The sequence below is a fragment of the Carcharodon carcharias genome, chromosome 22, assembly GCF_017639515.1.
Source record: "Carcharodon carcharias isolate sCarCar2 chromosome 22, sCarCar2.pri, whole genome shotgun sequence".
NCBI lineage: Eukaryota > Metazoa > Chordata > Chondrichthyes > Lamniformes > Lamnidae > Carcharodon > Carcharodon carcharias.
This window is the reverse complement of record NC_054488.1, coordinates 25,728,558-25,748,189: the sequence shown is the minus strand read 5'-3', so window position 1 is coordinate 25,748,189 and position 19,632 is coordinate 25,728,558. Positions and strand designations below refer to the sequence as shown.

General features: G+C 41.0%; 1 protein-coding gene across 7 annotated transcripts in view; it reads right to left on the bottom strand.

Moving 5' to 3' along the window:
* recql5 (RecQ helicase-like 5) overlaps window positions 1-19,632 on the bottom strand; it is a 128,003-nt gene that overhangs the window by 10,488 nt on the left and 97,883 nt on the right. For 3 of the 7 annotated variants that reach the window (XM_041217248.1, XM_041217249.1, XM_041217252.1), the window contains 5 exons: window positions 14,658-14,716; window positions 9,693-9,769; window positions 9,076-9,169; window positions 5,797-5,922; window positions 4,377-4,963 (listed from right to left, as the gene is read on the bottom strand). In XM_041217248.1, the coding sequence (XP_041073182.1) occupies window positions 4,377-4,963; window positions 5,797-5,922; window positions 9,076-9,169; window positions 9,693-9,769; window positions 14,658-14,716 (943 nt within the window). Of the gene's footprint in view, window positions 1-1,956; window positions 3,097-4,376; window positions 4,964-5,796; window positions 5,923-9,075; window positions 9,170-9,692; window positions 9,770-14,650; window positions 14,923-19,632 lie in introns of those variants that run through there. The other 4 variants (XM_041217251.1, XR_005946611.1, XM_041217250.1 and 1 more) reach the window with 4 other exon arrangements.

The following is a 19,632-nucleotide window of genomic DNA, read 5'->3' as shown; positions in this document are numbered from 1 at the left end:
ATAGTGCAGTAGCAACACGAGTGGTATTCGCCACTAACTGCCGTCAAGCCAAAAAAACGTTTTGCCTATCAAACAAATGAGTAATTCAGTAAATTAATTTCAGTGCCAATGTGATGCTAGGTACGTAGGCCGTGTCCCCCAAAGACTATCGGATCGTTTCAAACAGCATACCCTAGCTGCTGCTCGCAACGGGCAGGGTACAGGTTGTACCCAACCAGCCTGTGCTTGCAAGACTCAAAACACATTGTCCAACAATAGATGTGATTCCACGATTGGACAACATTTGCCAAATAACCCTCAGTGTGCTAAGAATTATGCTGACAACCAATTTAAGATTGTCAGTCAGGCTCATAGTGTGGCGCATTTGCATTTACTGGAAGCTACACATTATTAATACACTGGGCCCTGTTCTTTGCAGACAGAATGAACATGCTGATTCATTCCTCAGGGCAACGCCTCAACCAATCAGGGTCAAGCTGCCTGGTTTAACTAACTTGCTGGAGTTTTTTGAAGAGGTAACAGAAAAGGTCGGTGAGGGTAATGTGTTGATGTGGTGTACATGGGCTTTCAAAAGGCATTTGATACAGTGCCACATAACAGACTTGTGTGAAAAATTATTGCTCAAGGGATAAAAGGGACAGTAGCAACATGGATACAAAATTGGCTGAAAAATAGGAAGCAGAGAGTAATGGTCAATGGATATTTTTCAGACTGGAGGAAGGTTTGTAGTGGAGTTCCCAGGGGTCGCTATTGGGAACCTTGCTTTCCCTGATACATATTAATGATCTAGATCTTGGTGTGCAGGGGACAATTTCAAAGTTTGTCGATGATATGAAGCTTGGAATGTTGTGAACAAGGACGATGGTGTGGAACTTCAAGACGACAGACAAGGTGGTAGAGTGGGCAGATAGGTGACAGATGAAGTTCAATGCAGAGAAGTGCAAGGTGATGCATTTTGGTAGGAAGAATATGGACAGACAATATAAAATAAAGGGCGAAATTTTGAAGAGGCTGCAGGAGCAGAAAGAAATGGGTGTATATGTGCCTAGATCATTGAAGGTGGCAGGACAGGTGGAGAGAGCAGTTAATAAAGCATATAGTATCCTGGACTTTATTAATAGGGGCATAGAGTACAAGAGCAGGGAGGTTATGCTGAATTTATATAAGACACTCTGTAGACCTCAGCTGGAGTATTGTGTACAGTTCTGGGCGCCACACTATAGGAAGGATGTGAACACATTGGAGAGAGTGCAGAAGAGGTTTACAAGAATGGTTTCAGGGTTGAGAAACTTTGGCCATGAGGATAGATTGGAGAGGTTGGTACTGTTCTCCTTGGAGAGAAGATGGCTAACAGAAGATTTGATAGAGATGTTCAAAATCATGAGGGGGCTGGACAAAGTAGATAGGGAGAAGCTGTTCCTGCTCGTAGAAGGATCAAGAATGAGGGGGCACAGATTTAAAGTGATTTGCAAAAGAAGCAAATGTGACGTGGGAAAAAAACATTTTAATTCTGGAATGCACAGCCTGGAAGTGTGGTGGAGGTAGGTTCAATTGAGGTATTCAAGAGGGCATTAGATGATTATTTAAATAGAAATAATGTGCAGGGGTATGGGAAATGGCAGGTAGTAGGTTATAATGGTCATTTGGAGAGCTGGTGCAGACACGACAGGCTGAATGGTCTCTTCCTGTGCTGTTAAAATTCAGTGAATCTGTTTAAATTTCAAACAATGCTTGGCAGTTAACTAACAGTCCCCATTAGCGGTGCCTTCTCCATGGCAACACCACTTGCCAATCAATCAGCAAACGCTTCACATACAGTATAAATTATTTTCTCCCTTATATGGGCATTCTTGTGAGAATCCTGATGAGTGTTAGACAAAAAGCTTAGACATGTCTCTTTTTTCAGCAAATCAACTTTATCTTATTATCACATTTAACAAGAAAGAAAATGAAGCATTTTGGAGTTTGTGAGAGAAATAACCCTGCATCTCTCTTTGCTTGCTTTTTATTTATCAGCCTCTTGGGATGCATAAGAGGGCAGCTTGCTACTGCATTGCTGTACGGAATCAGATGAAAATTAGAATCCCATAAGGGAATCATGTGAACTTTTGAACCAAGATTAGACAACTTAAATATGGATGGCTGTAAGAACAATAGGTCCCTTCATTGAAAAACAGTGAAATCAAGAGCTTGGGGTATGCAGACATCACCAGCAAATGGAACTTGTTGTGCATAATCACGTCAGTACAACTGTGCAGGCACTGCATTGGCAGCCTTTGAACAAACAAAAATAAACTTTACTATACAAGGTAAGAAAGATAAAACCATTTACAATATATATGTTATACTCTAACATTTAGGGTAAGTATGAGGTACATGTGAATTAACACACAACTGTGGTCAAACACACCAGACTCCACAATAAATGGCAGGTTTGACCAAAACAGAGTCCATGGATTTCTCAACAACCCACGCAGGCATCAGTAATACTGAGTGTCAGCCAATCTCACTAAAACTCGGTCTCTCTCACAGGGGATTCCAGTCTTCACCTTCGAAGATTTTTCTTCAACAGTCTCCCCAACTCGGATGGCATCAACAACAGTCCACCTTGTAGTATTTCAATCTTGTCTCTCAAGATCTCTTTCTCCTGGATTTCCAAATATACACTCAAGCACTAATTCACAAGCACAACTTTAGATCTTTGACCATGCCAAGCAGAATACTACTGCTCCAAAGGGGTACTTTTGCCCCAGTGGCCCGGAGCACGTAGTCACCAATCTTCAGCTGCCTTCTTCCCTTAAAGTTTGCTCCCCATAGCATTTTGCCTGTTTGGAGCCTGTTTCCTTGTCTCCTCCCTCTGGGACTCTTCTTTTGGGACCTCTCCTTGATGGTGCTCCACTCCCAGGTTTCGTGCCTTTTCCCCCTCTCTTTATGCGGTGTGATGAGCCTGTCCCAGGCCCGAAGAACTTGCACTGCAGAACTGTGCATGTGCAGCCCGCTCCCAGTCTGCGTAGGTGCAAAAGCACCGAGATCCATTGGGAGTTAAAGTTCCTGCCCTCCGCTCTCAACTTCAAAGTAAGTATAATTTTCATAACACTGTGAACACAGGGCGATAAAAACATAGAGAGAAACACAGGCAGGTTTTAAACAGAAAACTGTAAGAGAAAGCTTTGGTCAGGTTCAGAAGGAAGCAGGTAGTTATTTGGGAGTACAGGGTTATTGTGGGCAGGCAGGAAAGTGGAGTTAGATCAGCCACGAATGGTGGAGCAGGCTCAAAGGGCCAAATGGCCTATTTCTTCTTATGTAACCTATTGGTGTCAAATGTGGGAAACACTAAGTGTAAGCAATTGGACAAGAAGGTTATCATGCTGCACACACTAGTTACACAAATGCTATAAAAGAAAATTAGAGATTAGATCCAATCATTAAGGAGAGCGAGCAGTATAGTGTGCTTGATGCTTTCTTTTCACCACTCCGGGGAGGGGTTAAAATCCAGCACAAACTCATTGGATGAAAAACTCAGAAACTTACAGCACAGAAAGCAACCATTCAGCCCGTCATGCCTGTGACAGTTCTTTGAAAGAACTGTCCAACTTAATCTCACTTCCAATAACCCCTGCAGAGTGCATGTCCAATTGCCTTTTGAAAGTTGCTTTGGAATCTGATTCTGCCACCATTTAGTGAATTCCAGAACTTAACAACCCTCCTTGTAAATTGCTCCTCATTTCTCCTCTGATTCTTTTGCCGGTTATCTTAAAACTATGACCTCACGTTACCATTTACCAGAGGAAATGGTTTCTCCATATTTGGCTATCAAAACCCTTCATTATTTAAATATCTCTGTTAGGTATCCCTTAACCTTCTCAGCACCATGGAGAACAATCGAGTTTCTTCAATCTCTTCACATAACTGCACTCCCTCATCCCTGATATCAACCTGGTAAACTTCCATTGTACTCTCTCCAGGGCCTTGCTAGAGTGTGGTGTGCAGAATTGTACACTATACTCCAGCTGAGGCCTAACTAGTGCTAATAACAAGATTGTCGGCTGCCTGTAAGTATCTCATGAAATACAAGCAGCCTCAATCCAGTGTACAACACAAAGATTGTTCTAACATTAATGTCACTCGAAAAGGCCACAAGATGGATGGCTAATTTGGGAAATGAAACGCCTTTAGCAAACTCTTTGGCCTAAAATGGGCCTCGGCCTCAATTGCGAGAGTAGAGGAAGCTTGGTGCTAACATTAGGTGCCTAAACTGGAAAGTATACCTTTCCCTTCCCTAGCACCAGCATCCTTCATTTTGATGAACACAAAGTCAGTAGGCAGAAAGAAAATCAGATAATAGGGCACCAGCATTGCCCAGCTTTTAGCATTACCTTATCTTTTGTTCCATATCACGACAGGTCTGTAAATGTCTCTGCACTATGTTCTCATTTACAGTCTTAGGCACTATGTTCACATTTACAGTCTTAGTCACTTTATCAAGATCCGGAGAAGATTCCAGTTCCCCAGACAAGGTCCAAGTGGAAGAGGATCCTTTCCTGCTGTCCTCTTCTTCCTGTGCATCATTAACAAGGGTGCTGCAGACCCCATCTAGGCCCCTGGCTGAGGCTTCTGCTACCCCTTTAGATTTGCTCTGCTGAAAGAATTTGGTAATATTCTGAGAGTCTTTCTTGGCACTCTCTGCCAGCAGTTGTCTTTTAGTGGGTTTCTTCTTGCTTGGACTAGAGTGGAGAGGCGTGGACTGATTTGTCCTCTCATTGTGGTCTACAGAGGGTTTTGTGACATCTGGAGATCTTGTATCTTTTTTTCCAGCTCTGTCCAAGTGGTATTCCGGACTCTCTGAACTAGCACCATTCCTCTGCTCACTGTTCACTAGCACCGGGTTCGTCAGCATCTCTCCTGCGGTCTGGAATGGGCTAGATGAACTCTGGCCTCCTGCTCCTATACGCTTTCGCTTGAACTGCAAAACACAGAAAAAGATCAGCATTTGTCTGGTATTTATGGTACAGTTAGTGACACTCACAATATAGCAGCTCAAGGTCAGATACATGCATGATATAGAGGGCAGTGGTTTGAGGTCAGTGACACTCCGGATACAGAAGGTAGTGGCTGGAGCTCAGTGAGACACAAAATATAGAGGCAGTGACCTGAGGTCAGTGACACTCCAGATATAGAAGATAGTGGCTGGAGGTCTGAGACACACAATATAGAGGGCAATAGATGGAGGTCAGTGACAGTTGTGAGACAGTGGCTGGAGGTCAGTGATATTCGGGATATAGCGACAGTGACTAGAGGTCAGTGACACAAAATGGAGGGCAGTGGCTTGAGGTCAATGGTACTCAGAATACAGCAGGCAGTGACTGGAGCTCAACAACACTCAGGATACAGAGGGCGGTGGCTTGAGGTCAGCCAGTACAGAAGGCAATAGTTTATGATCAGTCACATGTTCAAGCAATGATTCACATTCTGACAGCGAGCACCACAAGATCAATAAGTGGAATGGTCAAAGGCCATTTCACAGGACACGACTAGGATTACATAGTAGGTGACATAAATCAGGAAGTAGTGATTAGATGATGCCAAGTTAGGGTTACAAAACCTGTAGACTGTAGGAGAAAGGAAAGACTAAGTCCACAGTTTTGAAGCCCTGTTAAAGAATGAGTTAGAATGAAATAATGTTTGTTTTTAGCATAGTGAGGTTTCAGGGGGCAGGATGTCTGTTGTGAGAAACTAAATTCCCACTACTCCGGAGAAGACAAGGGATTATAGTCCTGCACCAAGAGATGTACTCACAGAGTAGAGCTGTGATGCGGAAATAAATGTTTCTCCATCTTTGCCACAATCTGTTGTCGCTGTAGCATCCATTTTTGTCAGTTGTGGGTACAAAGGCCGATTTTGAATTGACTTAATCTCTCCAACCTGGTATGAAAGGAACAACTAGTAAATAGGAAAGGAGAAGATCGTTCAACCCCTTGAGCCTGCTCCACCATTCAATTATATCATGGCCGGTCTATTTTAGCCTCCTTTGTCCCATATCCTTTGATACCCTTACCTACAAAAATCTAACAATCTGATTTTGAGAATTTCAATTGTCCCCCAATATGCACAGATTTTTAGTAAATGGATGACACAAAATTTGGAAGTATTATGAACTGAGGTAGATCGTGATAAACTTGAATAGGACATAGACAAGCTGGTAGAATGGGCAGATAAAAGGCAGATGGAATTTAATGCAGAGAAGTGTGAAGAGATTGATTTTGGTGGGAAGAATGAGGAGAGGCAATAAATAAAAAGGGAAATAATTCTAAAGGAGGTACAAGAGCAGAAGGACCTGGGGGGATATATGCACACAAATCATTGAAGGTGGCAGGGCAGGTTGAGAAAGTGGTTAATAAAGCATACGGGATCCTGGGCTTTATAAATAACGGCATAAAGTACAAAAGCAACAAATATATGATAAACCTGTATAAGACACTGGCTTGGCCTCAACTGGAATACTGTATCCAGTTCTGGGCACCACACTTTAGGAAAGATGTTGATAGTATTAGAGAGGATGTAGAAAGGATTCATGAGAATGGTTCTTAGGATGAAGAATTTCAGTTACGTGAAGAATGTGGGGCGGTGTTCAAAATTATGACGAATCTACACAGAGTAGAAAGGAAGAGTGAGTTCAGTTGAGAGAGGGTTCAAGAACCAGGGGACACCAATTTTAAGATGATTGGTAAAAGAAGCAACAGTGACATGAATTTTTTTTTTTACACAGCCAGTTGTTAGGATCTGGTATGCACTGCCTGACCATGTGCTGGAGGTTTTCAAACAAGAATTGGATAATTTGCAGGGCCATGGGGAAAAGTTGGGTGAATGGGACAAGATGAGTTGCTCTTGCACAGCCTACTTTTGCGCTGTAACAATTCTATGATTCTAGATTTCCACTACTTTTTGTGTGGATAAAGTGTTTCTTGATTTTGCTCCTATATGGCTGAGTTAAGATCTTTGTTCTGGATTCCCTATTAAAGCAAATAGCTTTTCAGTATCTACCCAATTGAATTCCTCTGTCATTTTTAAAACCTCTTAACTTCTAAACTCTAGAAAATCTAAGCCAAGGTATGGAACCTACCCTCATACTTTAACCCTTTAAGCCCGGTTATAGGAATGGTAAATCCACATGTACACTCTTCAAGGCCAATATATCTTTCCTGAGGTGCAGTGCCCAGGACTGAAAGTAATACACTAGATGCTGTGCTTAATAGATTCCTCAAAAATTCAAATACTTTAGTCAAACCTGACCTACTCTTCACAAATCCATGCAACTCCCACTGATCAATTGATACCTGATCAAGTGTTCAGGCACTCTGTCTCTGATGACAAATTACAGTAACTGGTGTTAAACTGACAATGTAATTGATTAAATAGCATTAAAACCAATGAAGGTATACTCAGTGGAAAAACAGCATACAACGAAATGCATTTTGTAATGATCTCCATAGAGATTGATAACTTTTGAAAAGAGATTTGAACTTCCAGTCAGACTAGCTGACAGAATGACAAGGCAAGATTTCATATTTTAAAATGACTAAAACCATCATTGTCTAAACGCTATTTTCTTTTTGTAGGCAACCTACACTTTAACTAGACAGAGAAACATTCTCCTTCTATACTTATCACACATATCACTCTCCACGGAATTACAGTTCTTTTAGCAAACAATCCAGTTCCTCCCAGCTACCAAGGGGTTTCCGCATCCCCGCTTCGCTGAGTAGTAACTTTGAGTGACCGTCTCCAGGCACTTTCCTCAGTTTTTAGAAAGTTCCTTATATCCACAACAGTAAAGCCCATTGAGAGGATTCTTCTACCTGTTGGCCTAGCCAAGACAAATCTCCCAGAATCTTTAGTTGGCTTCAGGATGTGTGTCTTTGACTAGAGACCATCTCCTTCCAGAATCCGGCTGTGGTAGCTTGCAAAGTCAAGCAGCCTTTGCTCTCTGCTGAGTACACAGAATCCCTGTCTGTGATATCAACTGATTTGTAGGGAAGCCTGTAACCTGATCTCAAAAATGGCTTTGTCTGCCCTCTTCCCCATGGCAAGGTGAAACACATTAACCTTGCATCCAGGTAGAAATGCTAATTAGCTATCCTTGATCCCAAGTCCCTAAACACAATTGTTTAAAACCCAATACCAGGAACACCTTTCTGGCACTTTGGGAGATTGTAAAGTCAAGTACTAATGTCATTGTCTCCAAACATAAATACCTTGCACCCTCTTCTCTGTGTAACAATCTAAGCCTTCCCTTTGATCACTAACTAATCAAAGCACCCAGGCTTACTGTCAAGGCAGACTTCAGAACAGGTCGCATGTCCCCCTTAATTCACCCTAAATTTAAAGCCACAGTCCCAAAGTATAATAATCTTATAAACCTCAAAATTGTAACAATTTCATTGGCACAGGTTTAGGTCATATAACAAAGTACTCAGCTGGAGTGCAACAAAAGCTATGTGTATTGTTATTAATTTTGTTGCTTTGAAAAAATATTACGAAAGCAAACATTCACATTCGCTATGTAATCTTGCCTTACTCAACTATACTAACAGCTAATGGCGCAAGGTAAACACTGAGGGCATCAATCTTCTCTTTAAAACCAGTGCATACAAAGAAAGCTTTACTCTACATCATGACATAGTGCAGTACTCAGGCTTGCTCCAGATCAATGGTGCATGGAGCACAATTGTTCTCATTTCAACATTCTATCACACCCAACACTTATTAAAAAGTTCAGAATTAAAATTCAGTGTTGCATACTCTATTCTCATTAGAATTCCCAGTTATAACCCTTTACATTCCACTCTCACTATAAAGCTTTCAGTTATAATAGCCTCTCATTCTAAGGGTCAAAGTTGTAACCTTTTAAATGTAATGCTTCTGTGCTGCTACAAATTCTGAATTCTTATTAATTTCCTCGTTCTGCTGCCTCCCCTTAGCTGTTGATGGCTATGCATAATTATGTAAATAGACTTAACAAGCCACTTTGAATTAAATGTAGTAGGTCCCCAACAATACATCATTTTATTTACCCACCTTTCTCAGCACCAGTGCTTTGTATAAGTTAGCCATCTTGGTGATTTTGAAAGCTTCATATTCCATCTCTACGGCACATGAGTGAGGGTCAGCCCTGTTAGTGAGAGAGGAGAGGGTCCTCAGGGAATGTATATGGATCAGCTGTGTCAATCCATATGTGACGGAACGAGAGAGAGCACACTGGCACAATATACATACAAAAAACCTCGTGGACATAAGGAACTAATATCTTAGTGAGTGGAAGACAGGTTTCAGTGCAAATTTATCAAAGTACAAAGGCATTTAACAAAGAACACAGCATTGTGTGCACTTCTTCCACTTTACCATTGGCATCTCATCAGTTGTCTAGGCCCAAAGCTTTGGAATTCCCTCACCAAGTCTCTCCAACTGTCTCACTTCCTTTAAAATGTTCCTTCAAATCTACTTCTTGAACCAAGCTTTTGATAACTGTCCTAATGTTTCCGTCTTTGGCTTGGTATCAATTTTTGTCTAGTTGCACTCCTGTGAAGTGCCTTGGGATGTTTTGCAATATTAAAGGAGCTATATAGAAACAAGTTGCTGCTGTTGTTTAGAAAAAAATTGCATGCGTATACTTGACTGCTGCATACTTTACTTACCACTCTGGTTTTGTGACTCCCTGCTGTTTACTCTTGGTCAGTGCCTCCTCCAACATGTGGAGACAATGTTCCCGTGCCTGATACAGCAGACAGCAGAGGAAAAAAGAGAAAAGCAAAACAGTTAGTACACAAACCTGACATCCACTGCCACAAAGATAAATGATTAGTAACAACATTTTTGCACAATCAATCCCAAAAATGCATTATACATGCTCTTTTGATTCTTGGCCATTCTTGTAAAAATACATTCTTCACTATATAAACTTCCAGTAGTTTACCCACTTCTACTTTTCTGAAACTACTGAATATATTTTAATTCTCAGCCTGATAAAGTGATACTTGCCAGTCAGTTCTTCAGCTCTGCAGAAGAGTTATTCTGGAATCTAAACCAATACTTATCCGTTAACTAATACTACTAAAAAATGATTATCTGGTCATGTATCTCATTGCTGCTTTTGAGGCCTTGCGGTATCCAAACAGGCTGCTGTTTTTCTCTACACTTCAACAGTGATTGCAAAGCTAGTTGCAATGTTGTGAGGCCAGGAAAGGCTCAATGTTAATGGAAATCCCTTGCTGTGGGCAATCCTTCTACCCAGTTAAAGGAAGCTGTCACGCTAACCTTTCAATGCTTGTAACTTCTTCAACTAAAAAAGTCACATTAAAATAGGTACCTGTACTCAAATCCAAGCCAATACTTTGGGATGAAAATTATCCACTATTTGCTGGCTGTACAAGAAAAATTGGGCCGTTTCAATCAGCCTGCTAGCACCCACATCCGCTAGTTTGGCACAAATTACCACTAAACTATCAATCCCACTCAGAGAGCAAACAAGTGCGGGAAATGGGAAAAATATCTCACTGGGTGCATTTGGAAATGCTCTGAAATTGAGGCTGAGGCACACTGTTGCAGCACAGTACAGGAAGCTTTACTCTGCAACCAATTTACACCTGATGTGGAATACTTGATGCCAATACTGACATTTAAAAAAAATGCCCAGGATATTAGGCATTACTGGCATTTATTGCTCATCCTTACTTGCCTTGAGAGTGGTGGTGGATGCCAATCTTAAATGCATTTGATCAACCCTCATAATATCTCCTCCTTTAGTTTGGTGTCCATTTATCTCTGATAACACTGCTGAAGTCCCTTGGGATATTTTTCCACATTAAAAGCAGTATATAAATGCAAGCTGCTGTTTAGTTAAGTCAAACTCATTTAATTTCTTTTCTGCTCATCTTAGTACTTCAAAATAAAAGAACTTGTTACCTCCCTTACTCTTCTTCCTGTAGGTTTTAAAACTCCAACCAGGTATCACCTAATGCTTTGGTGATTTACCTCGGCTTCTCTTCTACTCTTCTCAATTGTGGTGGTATCTTTCCCATGGGGCCATGGTCCTTCAGCTAAGATTCCCAATAAAATAAATTCTGTTGATATGTTGAGCTGGATACATGACCAAGGAATCTTCTGAGAACAGTTTTACATCAGCACTGTTGCAGGAGTTGGCCACTTTCATTTCTCACCAGAATGTAAAGACTTTCAGGGTGTAATTCTATAGCTCTTGCACTACAGTACCACCTACACTTAGACAGCAATTGTAAGGGCAGAGAACTTTTTAAAGATAAACTTGATCCTGTCTCTTTCCAGCAGGGATAATGAGAAGCACAAACCCTGGTTGAATTTCCCTTTCCCAACTTAAGGACCAATTTTAGTTCTGGCTTGGGTGAAATTAGCCAACTCATTATAAAAAATCGGCTGCATCAAATAATTCAACTCTTGAAGTGGTGTTTTTCTAACTGCTCCTTCCTTGTTCTAGATCAACATATAATAGTGCTAGTGATCCTGAGCAGGAACCCTGGGTTGGTCATTCTCCATCTCACAAGGGTTTTCAGATTAGTTGGAGAAAGTCTGTTCCCAGCTTGCATGATATCAGTTAACTCATCACCTGCTGGCTATGGCTCACTTGGACAGTGTCATTAGCAGCTGGGCCCCCAAGGATCTAGCTATCTCCTGCATTCCCGTATTTGGTAGTGGCATCATGCTGGAGTTGGCATAAGTGGCGGAGGATGGATCCTTTGAATGCGGAGGCTGGTGGGGTGATAAGTGAGGACTTATAAGGGGGACCCTATCATGGCTCTGGGAGGGAGAGGAAGGAATGAGGGCAGATGCGCGGGAGATGGGCCGGACACAGATGAGGGCCCTGTCAACCACCGTGGCTTAACCACCCTCAGTTAAGGAAGAAGGAAGACCATGTCTGAGGAACTGTTTTGAAAAGTGGCATCAATAGAACAGATGCGACGGAGGCGAAGGAACTGAGAGAATGGGATGGAGTCCTTACAGGAAGCGGGGTGTGAAGAGCTGTAGTCGAGGTAGCTGTGGGAGTGGGTAGGCTTGTAATGAATATTGGTGGACAATCTATCACCAGAAATTAAGACTGAGAGGTCAAGGAAAGGGAGGGAAGTGTCGGTGATGTGAAATTGATGTTGGGGTGGAAATTGGAAGCAAAATTAATACATGTTTCCAGGTCTGGATGAGAGCATGAAGCAGCACCGAAGTAGTCATCGATGTACCAGAGAAAGAGTTGTGGGAGGGGGCCTGAGTAAGACTGGAACAAGGAATGTTCCACATACCCCATAAAGTGGCAGTCATAATTGGGGCCCATACGGGTACCCATAGCCACACCGTTTATTTGGAGGAAGTGAGATGAGATTAAGGAGAAACTGTTCAGTGAGAGAACAAGTTCAGCCAGACGGAGGAGAGTAGTGGTGGATGGGGATTGTTCAGGCCTCTGTTCGAGGAATAAGCGGAGAGCCCTCAGACCATCCCAGTGGGGTTGGAGGTGTACAGGGATTGGACGTCCATGGTGAAGAGGAGGCAGTTGGGGCTAGGGGACTGGAAATTGTTATGATGTAGGGCATCAGAGGAGTCTCGGATGTAGGTGGGAAGAGACTGGACAAGGGGAGAGAGAATGGAGTCAAGATAGCAAGAAATGAGTTCCATGGGGCAGGAACAGGCTGACACAATCGGTCTGCTGGGACAGTCCCATTTGTGGATTTTGGGTAGGAGGTAGAAGCGGGCTGTCCGAGGCTGGTAGACTATGAGGGTGGAAGCCTTTGGATACTGGTGGCTGTGAATTGGAATCCAAGGAGAAATACCCTGTCATATCCTCGGGATTCAGCAATTTCCTTCGTTCTCCTTTAAAATTAACAATAATTGTCATCAGGGTTTCCATTGATTGAAAGACTCTGAACCACTCTGTTCAATTTTTAAACTCCCGACCTCCATTTTCTTTCATGTCTTCATGTATTTTGATGTCCAAATCTTGGGGGAAAAGTTTCAACCAACCAAACATCCAAGTTGTCCTTTAGAACAATTGATTTCACCTTGCACTGTTTATATTCAAGATCATTCTTCTCCCTGATTTAACATTTTGGTTTTCTTTTCCAGGAGATGCAGATTTAGCACTGCTTCTTTTTGTGCAAGCAGTTCATTTTTCTGTTGAGTAAAATCCTCTTTAGATGCTTAAAGAACTTTGTTAAGGTTATGTCGATATTCAGCCAAGGAAACTTGATATTCCTTTTTATTCAATTCACAAATTTTCTTGATTTGTTTGCTTGTCCATCAAAATCTGTCTAACTCAGCCTTGAATATATTCAATGACCCAGTCTCTGCTGCTTGTTAAGGAAGAGAATTCTACATACAAATGACCATCTGACACAAGAAACTCATAAAAAAAATGTTCTGTTGAAGGGTCATGAGGACTAGAAACGTCAACTCTTTTCTTCTCCACCGATGTTGCCAGACCTGCTGAGTTTTTCCAGGTAATTTTGTTTTTGTTTTACAAGAAACTCATCTCCATTTTAAATGGAAGACCTCTTATTTTTAAATTGTGCCTCCTAGTTCTAGAATCCCCCACAAACATCTACCCTGTCATGCTCCCTCAGAATCTTATATGTTTCAATAAGATCACCTCGCATTCTCTAAACTCCAATGAATATAGGCTCAATCTGCTCAAGCTTTCCTCATAAAACAAATCCCTCATCCAGAAATTAGCCTTGTGAACCTTCTCCAAACTGCTTTGAATGCAAGTATGTTCTTCCTTAAGTAAGGTGACCAAAATTATACACAGTACTCTACGTGTGGTCTCACCAATGCCCTGTACAGCTGTACCATGAATTCCCTACTTATATACTCCACCCCCTTGCAACAAAGGCCAACATTCCATTTGCCTTCTGAATTATTTGCTGTTACCTTTATACTGACTTTGAGAGATTCAGGTACCAGGACAACCAGAACCCTCTGTACCCTACAGTCTCTCTCCGTTTAACTAAAATTCTGCTTTTCTATTCAACCAGACAAAGTGGACAACCACATATTTTCCGACATTGTACTTCATCTGCCAAATTTTTGCCCACTCATTTAACTTATCTATAATCCCTTTGCAGACACTTGGTATCCCCCTCACAACTTGCTTTCATACCTATCTTTTTATTGTCAGCAAATTTGGCTACAATCTTGTTGGTAATTTCTTCATCGGGGCCATTTAGTAACTTTTGTTATTTTGGTTCACAGTTCCCCCACAGGCATCGTAATACTTGTAGCCAAACATTTAGTAGTTAGTGCAATTGGCAGACCAGTTTGTGGAAGCAATGTCTAAAATGAAACGGTTAGGCAAGGTTACTTTGGTACCACCCAAAGGGTTTCTCCAGTTTTCTGTCTAGAAACATATGTGCGCTATGAGAAACAAAGGTTTTAAACTCAGTGTACAACAGTCCATCTTGCACTGTATTCTGGGTGTCACTTGCTGGTTTAAACAGTTGATAAGTTAATTCCCACTGTACATTTTGGATATATACAGTGCTACAAAAATTAATTCAATATAATATTAGTTAACGTATGGCAGTTCAAATACCATTTCAATGCATATTACTCCTTAAGAGGATATTTACTGTAAACCTACTCAGTACCTTCACAGACAGCTTTGGTATTTTCCGATTGGCTGCATCTCGGAGGGGGCAGTCAGGATCTTAAAAGAAAATGGACACAGGATGTAACATTGACTTTCACATTCTCCACACCATCCAGCTGACAGAGCACTGACCTCCCGGCATATCACCATAGATTTGGAGGTTTATAGTACAGGTGGCAGACTTTCAGTCTATTGTTTCCATGCCTGCTCTCTGAAACATTTAGTCTCCTTCCTTGCCTCAATCTTCATGTCATTTTTTGGATCTTTTGATTTTTTCCACAGAAAAGATTGGAAAAAGGAAATATTAATTAGAAAAAGTATTACTGAAAAAAAAGACATGCTGTTGAAGCATTTCATTTTGCACTCATCCAGACCGAATTACAAGAATACCAAATTGCAAAGAGAATAACAATTCATATTGCATGAGAAAAGGGTGATCATCAGGTGGACTCTGGTGGATTTTGCCATGGAGAAGGCACCACAATAGTTATCCTCCAAGCATTTGTTTATATTCAAACCAGGCAAGTCGACTCTGATTTGTCAAGGCATTGCCATGGGGAATGCACCAGGGAAGACTGACCCCAAGCTTTTGTTTAGTTGAAAAAGGCGCAATGCCCGGACATGTTCTTTTTGTTTGCAAAGGACAGGGCCCTGCGTGTGAATATATATAGCTTCTAACAAGTGTAAGTGAGCCACATGGCAAGCCTGACTGATAATCTTAAATTGGTTGTTAGTGTAATTTTTTAGCATAATCAGGATCGTTTAGTAAGTGTTGTCCAAAGAATTACCCAAAGATTAGTGGCAGGTCAGAGGATTCGACAGAATATAAAAAACAGTAAAGAATGACTAAAAAAGGGAGAAATCAGAGTTTGAGAGAAAGCTAACTGGAAAGATAAAAACAGATAGTAAGAATTTCTACAGGTAAGTAAAAAAGTGTTAACTAATGTGAGTTTTGGTCCTCGAGTGTGGATCTGGGGAATTAATAATGGGGAATAAGGAAATGCCGGATGCACTTAACAAATATGCTGTGTCTGTCTCCACTGTAAAAGACATAACCAACATCCCCGAAATAATTGTGAATCAGAAGGTGAAAAGGAGGAGGAATTTAAAACAAATACAATCACCAGCAAAAGGGTACTGAGAAAATTATTGGAACTAAAGGCCTGGTGGGCTTCATCCTAGGGTATTAAAAGATGTGGCTGCTGATGTAGGAGATGCATTGGTTTTAATTTTCCAAAATTCTCTAGATTCAGGAAAGGTCCCTTCAGATTGGAAAATAGCAAATGTGACTCCTTTATTCAAGAAAGGAGGGAGGCAGAAACCACAGGCCAGTTAGCCTAACATCTGTCATAAGGAAAATGTTGGTATTTATTATTAAGGAGGCTATAGCAGGTCCCTTAGAAAATCTTAATGCAATCAGGCAGAATTAACATGGTTTTGTGAAAAGGAAATTTATTTGACTAACTTGAATAACTTCTTAGAGCTCTTTGGAGGAAATAATAAGCAATGTGAATAAAGGCGAATTTGTAGATGCAATGTACATGGATTTCCAGAAGGCATGTGACAAGGTGCCACATCGAAGGTTACTGCACAAAATCTCAGGGAGTTAACATATTCGCAAGGATAGAGGATTGGTTAGCTAACAGGAAGCAGAGAGTAGGGAAAAATGGGTCATTTTTGGGTTGGCAAGCTGTAACTAGGGGCCTCAACTATTTACAATCTACATCAATGACTTAGATGAAGGGACCGAATGTATGGTTGCTAATGACATGAAGAAAAACGCAGGAGACAAAGTTGTCAAGAGAACGTGAAGAGTCTGCAAAGGGATACAGGTAGTTTGAGTGAGTGGGCAAAAATGTGGCAGATGAAGTATAATGTGGGGAAATGTAAACTTGTCCACTTTGGCGAGAAGAATAGAGAAGCAGCATCTTATTTAAGTACTGAGAGATTGGAGAGCCCTGTGGTAAACAGGGATCTAGATGCTCTGGTACATGAATCACTAAAAGTTAGCATGCAGGTACAGCAAGTGATTAGGCAGGAAATAGAATGGTGGTTATTATTGCAAGGGGAATGGAATATAAAAGTAGGGGAAGTTCTTCTACAGTTGTGCAGGGCATTGGTGAAACCACATTTGGAGTACTGTGTACAGTTCTGGTCACCTTATTTAGGAAAGGATATAATTGCATTTGAGGAACTGCAAAGAAGGTCCATTCAACTGATTCCTGGGATGAAGGCGTTGTCTTATGAAGATAGGTTGAACCTGTATCCATTGCAGTTTACAAGAATGAGAGGTGATCTTATTGAAACATGTAAGATCCAGAGGGGACTTAATAGGGAGGATGCTGAAAGGATGTTTCCCCTGGTGACAGAGACTAGAACTAGCAGACACAGTTTAAAAATAAGAGGTTTCCCAGTAAAGACAGTGATGAGGAGAATTTTTTTCTGTCAAGAGGCTTGTTGGTCTATGGAATTCTCTTCCCCAGAGAACAGTGGAGACAGGGTCATTGAATATTTTTAAAGCTGAGTTAGAATGACTCCCTTGTCAGTCAATCTAAGAATAAAGGGAGTTGACAGGACCATAGAGACCACAATCAGATTAGCCGTGATTTTATCAAATGGCAGAGCAGGCTCGAGGGGCCGAATGGCCTATTCCTGCTCCTAATTTGTATGTTCATATGTACTACCAGAGTTGGAACATCTGGACTGTCACTACCTTCACCCTTTCTTATCTAACAGAGATGTTATATTGACAACTTTCCAAACCTCTGGCACAACTTCCATTTCCAAAGATGTTTGAAATATTGTGATTACAGCCTCTGTGATTTCTCTCTGAAATTCCCCACCAATCTCTGATGCATGGTATCAGGATCTAGTACAAATTTCCACTTTTGAGTTCTATCTTCTTTGCTATAGCTGGACTATTGAATTGTCCGTTTTCTCTTCTTTGCACTTTCATTCCATTATCACATTCTGTTGTGAAAACCAAAGAAAGATACTCATTCTTGTCATTTCTTTAATCATCACTAGACTTTCTTTTCCATTCCTAACCAGTCATAACCCTTTTCCTTAACTTCTACTCTTCATGTACTTTGTTTGTACCCAAGCATCTTGTTTGAAATTTTCTGTAATTGTCCACTGTCTGATTTGGAAGTTTTTCTTCCTAATTAATCTGAGCTTTTTATCTTACTGTATACCTTTTCTTTCCAGACAAGTACCTGTTTTTGACCATTTACCTTCTCAAATATACAGGTCATTTTATGGTTACTGTTTTCTAGATGTTGAGATATATAGGCAGTAAGCAGATTAATAGTAAAGATATTTCCTGGACTGATTTTGCTTGCTAAGGGGGACAGAGAGGGATTTTCAAAGTTCTTCACCCCTGCATTGGCTCTGGCTATTTTCATGATCTTTTTGCCACTCCAGATTACAATACTGTTGTGGGTGGTGGGGAAAGAGGGGACAGGAAGTGTTCAGCCATAATGTCTGGAACATCATGAGTCTGGGTAGATTTGATAAACAAACTTTTCCTTTTCTGTCTGTCCTTTTTGTATGTTTGTATTGCTGCAGAATAGAATATTGATCCTTTTATCAACCCCTAGGCGCACCAATCTTATATTACTGATTAAGCTCATTTAACTTCCTAGAACTAGATCTAGCACCTCTTCCTGTCTTTGTTAGGCTATTGTCCTTGAACTTGGCATCAGAACATCAGTGCACAAGGCTACAAAACTTCACAAACAAGAACAACAAAATTGAAGAAGTTTGGGGCAATCTCAAACCTGTTGTCAACATATAAAAATTCACCATGGAGAATCTCTCATAATTTAAAATCAGAGATATTACAGGACAGCTTGTATAGAAAATGGCACTGTGGTGCATTAGGAGCTCACTTTGTCAGAGTGCTGTACCTGGGGTAGCAGTACTTAATGGGACAGTGTGGTGTAAGCATCTAATTCACACGATGCCTGACATGAAACTGCTTGTTGGAGTGGAGTTCTGCATTTTATGTATTAACCACTGCTAAGGGGGTGATGCAGGATGAGCTTTGATTGCATTACTGGGCTTTAGAGAGGGTGCAGAGCAGATTTATAAGAATGGTACTAAGAATGTGGGACCCCAATTACCTGGAAAAACTAGAAAGGTTGGGCTTGTTTCCCTTGGAGCAGAGAAGGTTAGTGCCAGATGTAATTGAGGTGTTCAAAATTATGAATTATTTTGAAACAAATAAATGAAGTGAAATTGCTTCCAGTGGCAAAAGGGTCAGTATCCAGGGCACAGATTAAAGGAGATTGGCAAAAGAACCACAGGCAGCATGATGATTTTTTTTCCCCCTCAGTGGGTTATGATAATCTGGAATGGACTGGAATGAAAGGATAGTGGAAGCAGAATCAATAATAACGTTCAAAAGATAACTGGATAAATACTTGAAGGGGAAAAATTTGCACAGCTATGGAGAAAGGGAAACTAATTAGATAGATCTTTCAAAGAGCCAGAATAAGAACAACAGGCCAAATGGCCTCTTGCTGTGCTGTATGATTCTATGAATGTAACTTGTGCTGAGAATGTTTAATATTGGTCCTAGGGTGAAAAATGGATCACAAAAATTCCATTCTATAGTAATGTTAAGTGAACACATGGGGTAGTTGAGATGAACAGCATAGAAGCAATTAAGGGGAAGCTAGATAAACATATAAGGAAGAAAATAATAAATTATGCTGATGGGATTAGATGACATAGGGGGAGAGGAGGCTCACGTGGAGCACAAACATTGACATAGTTGAGTTGAATGGCCCATTTCTGTGCTGCAAATTCTTTGCAACAGAGGATAGACTTCTCCAAAACAGGAACAAAAATACCTGGAAAAGCTCAGCTGGTTTAACAGCATCTGTGGAGAGGAACACAGTTAACGTTTCAAGTCCGTATGACTCTTCAATAGAACTAAGGAAAAATAGAAAAGAGGTGAAATATAAGCT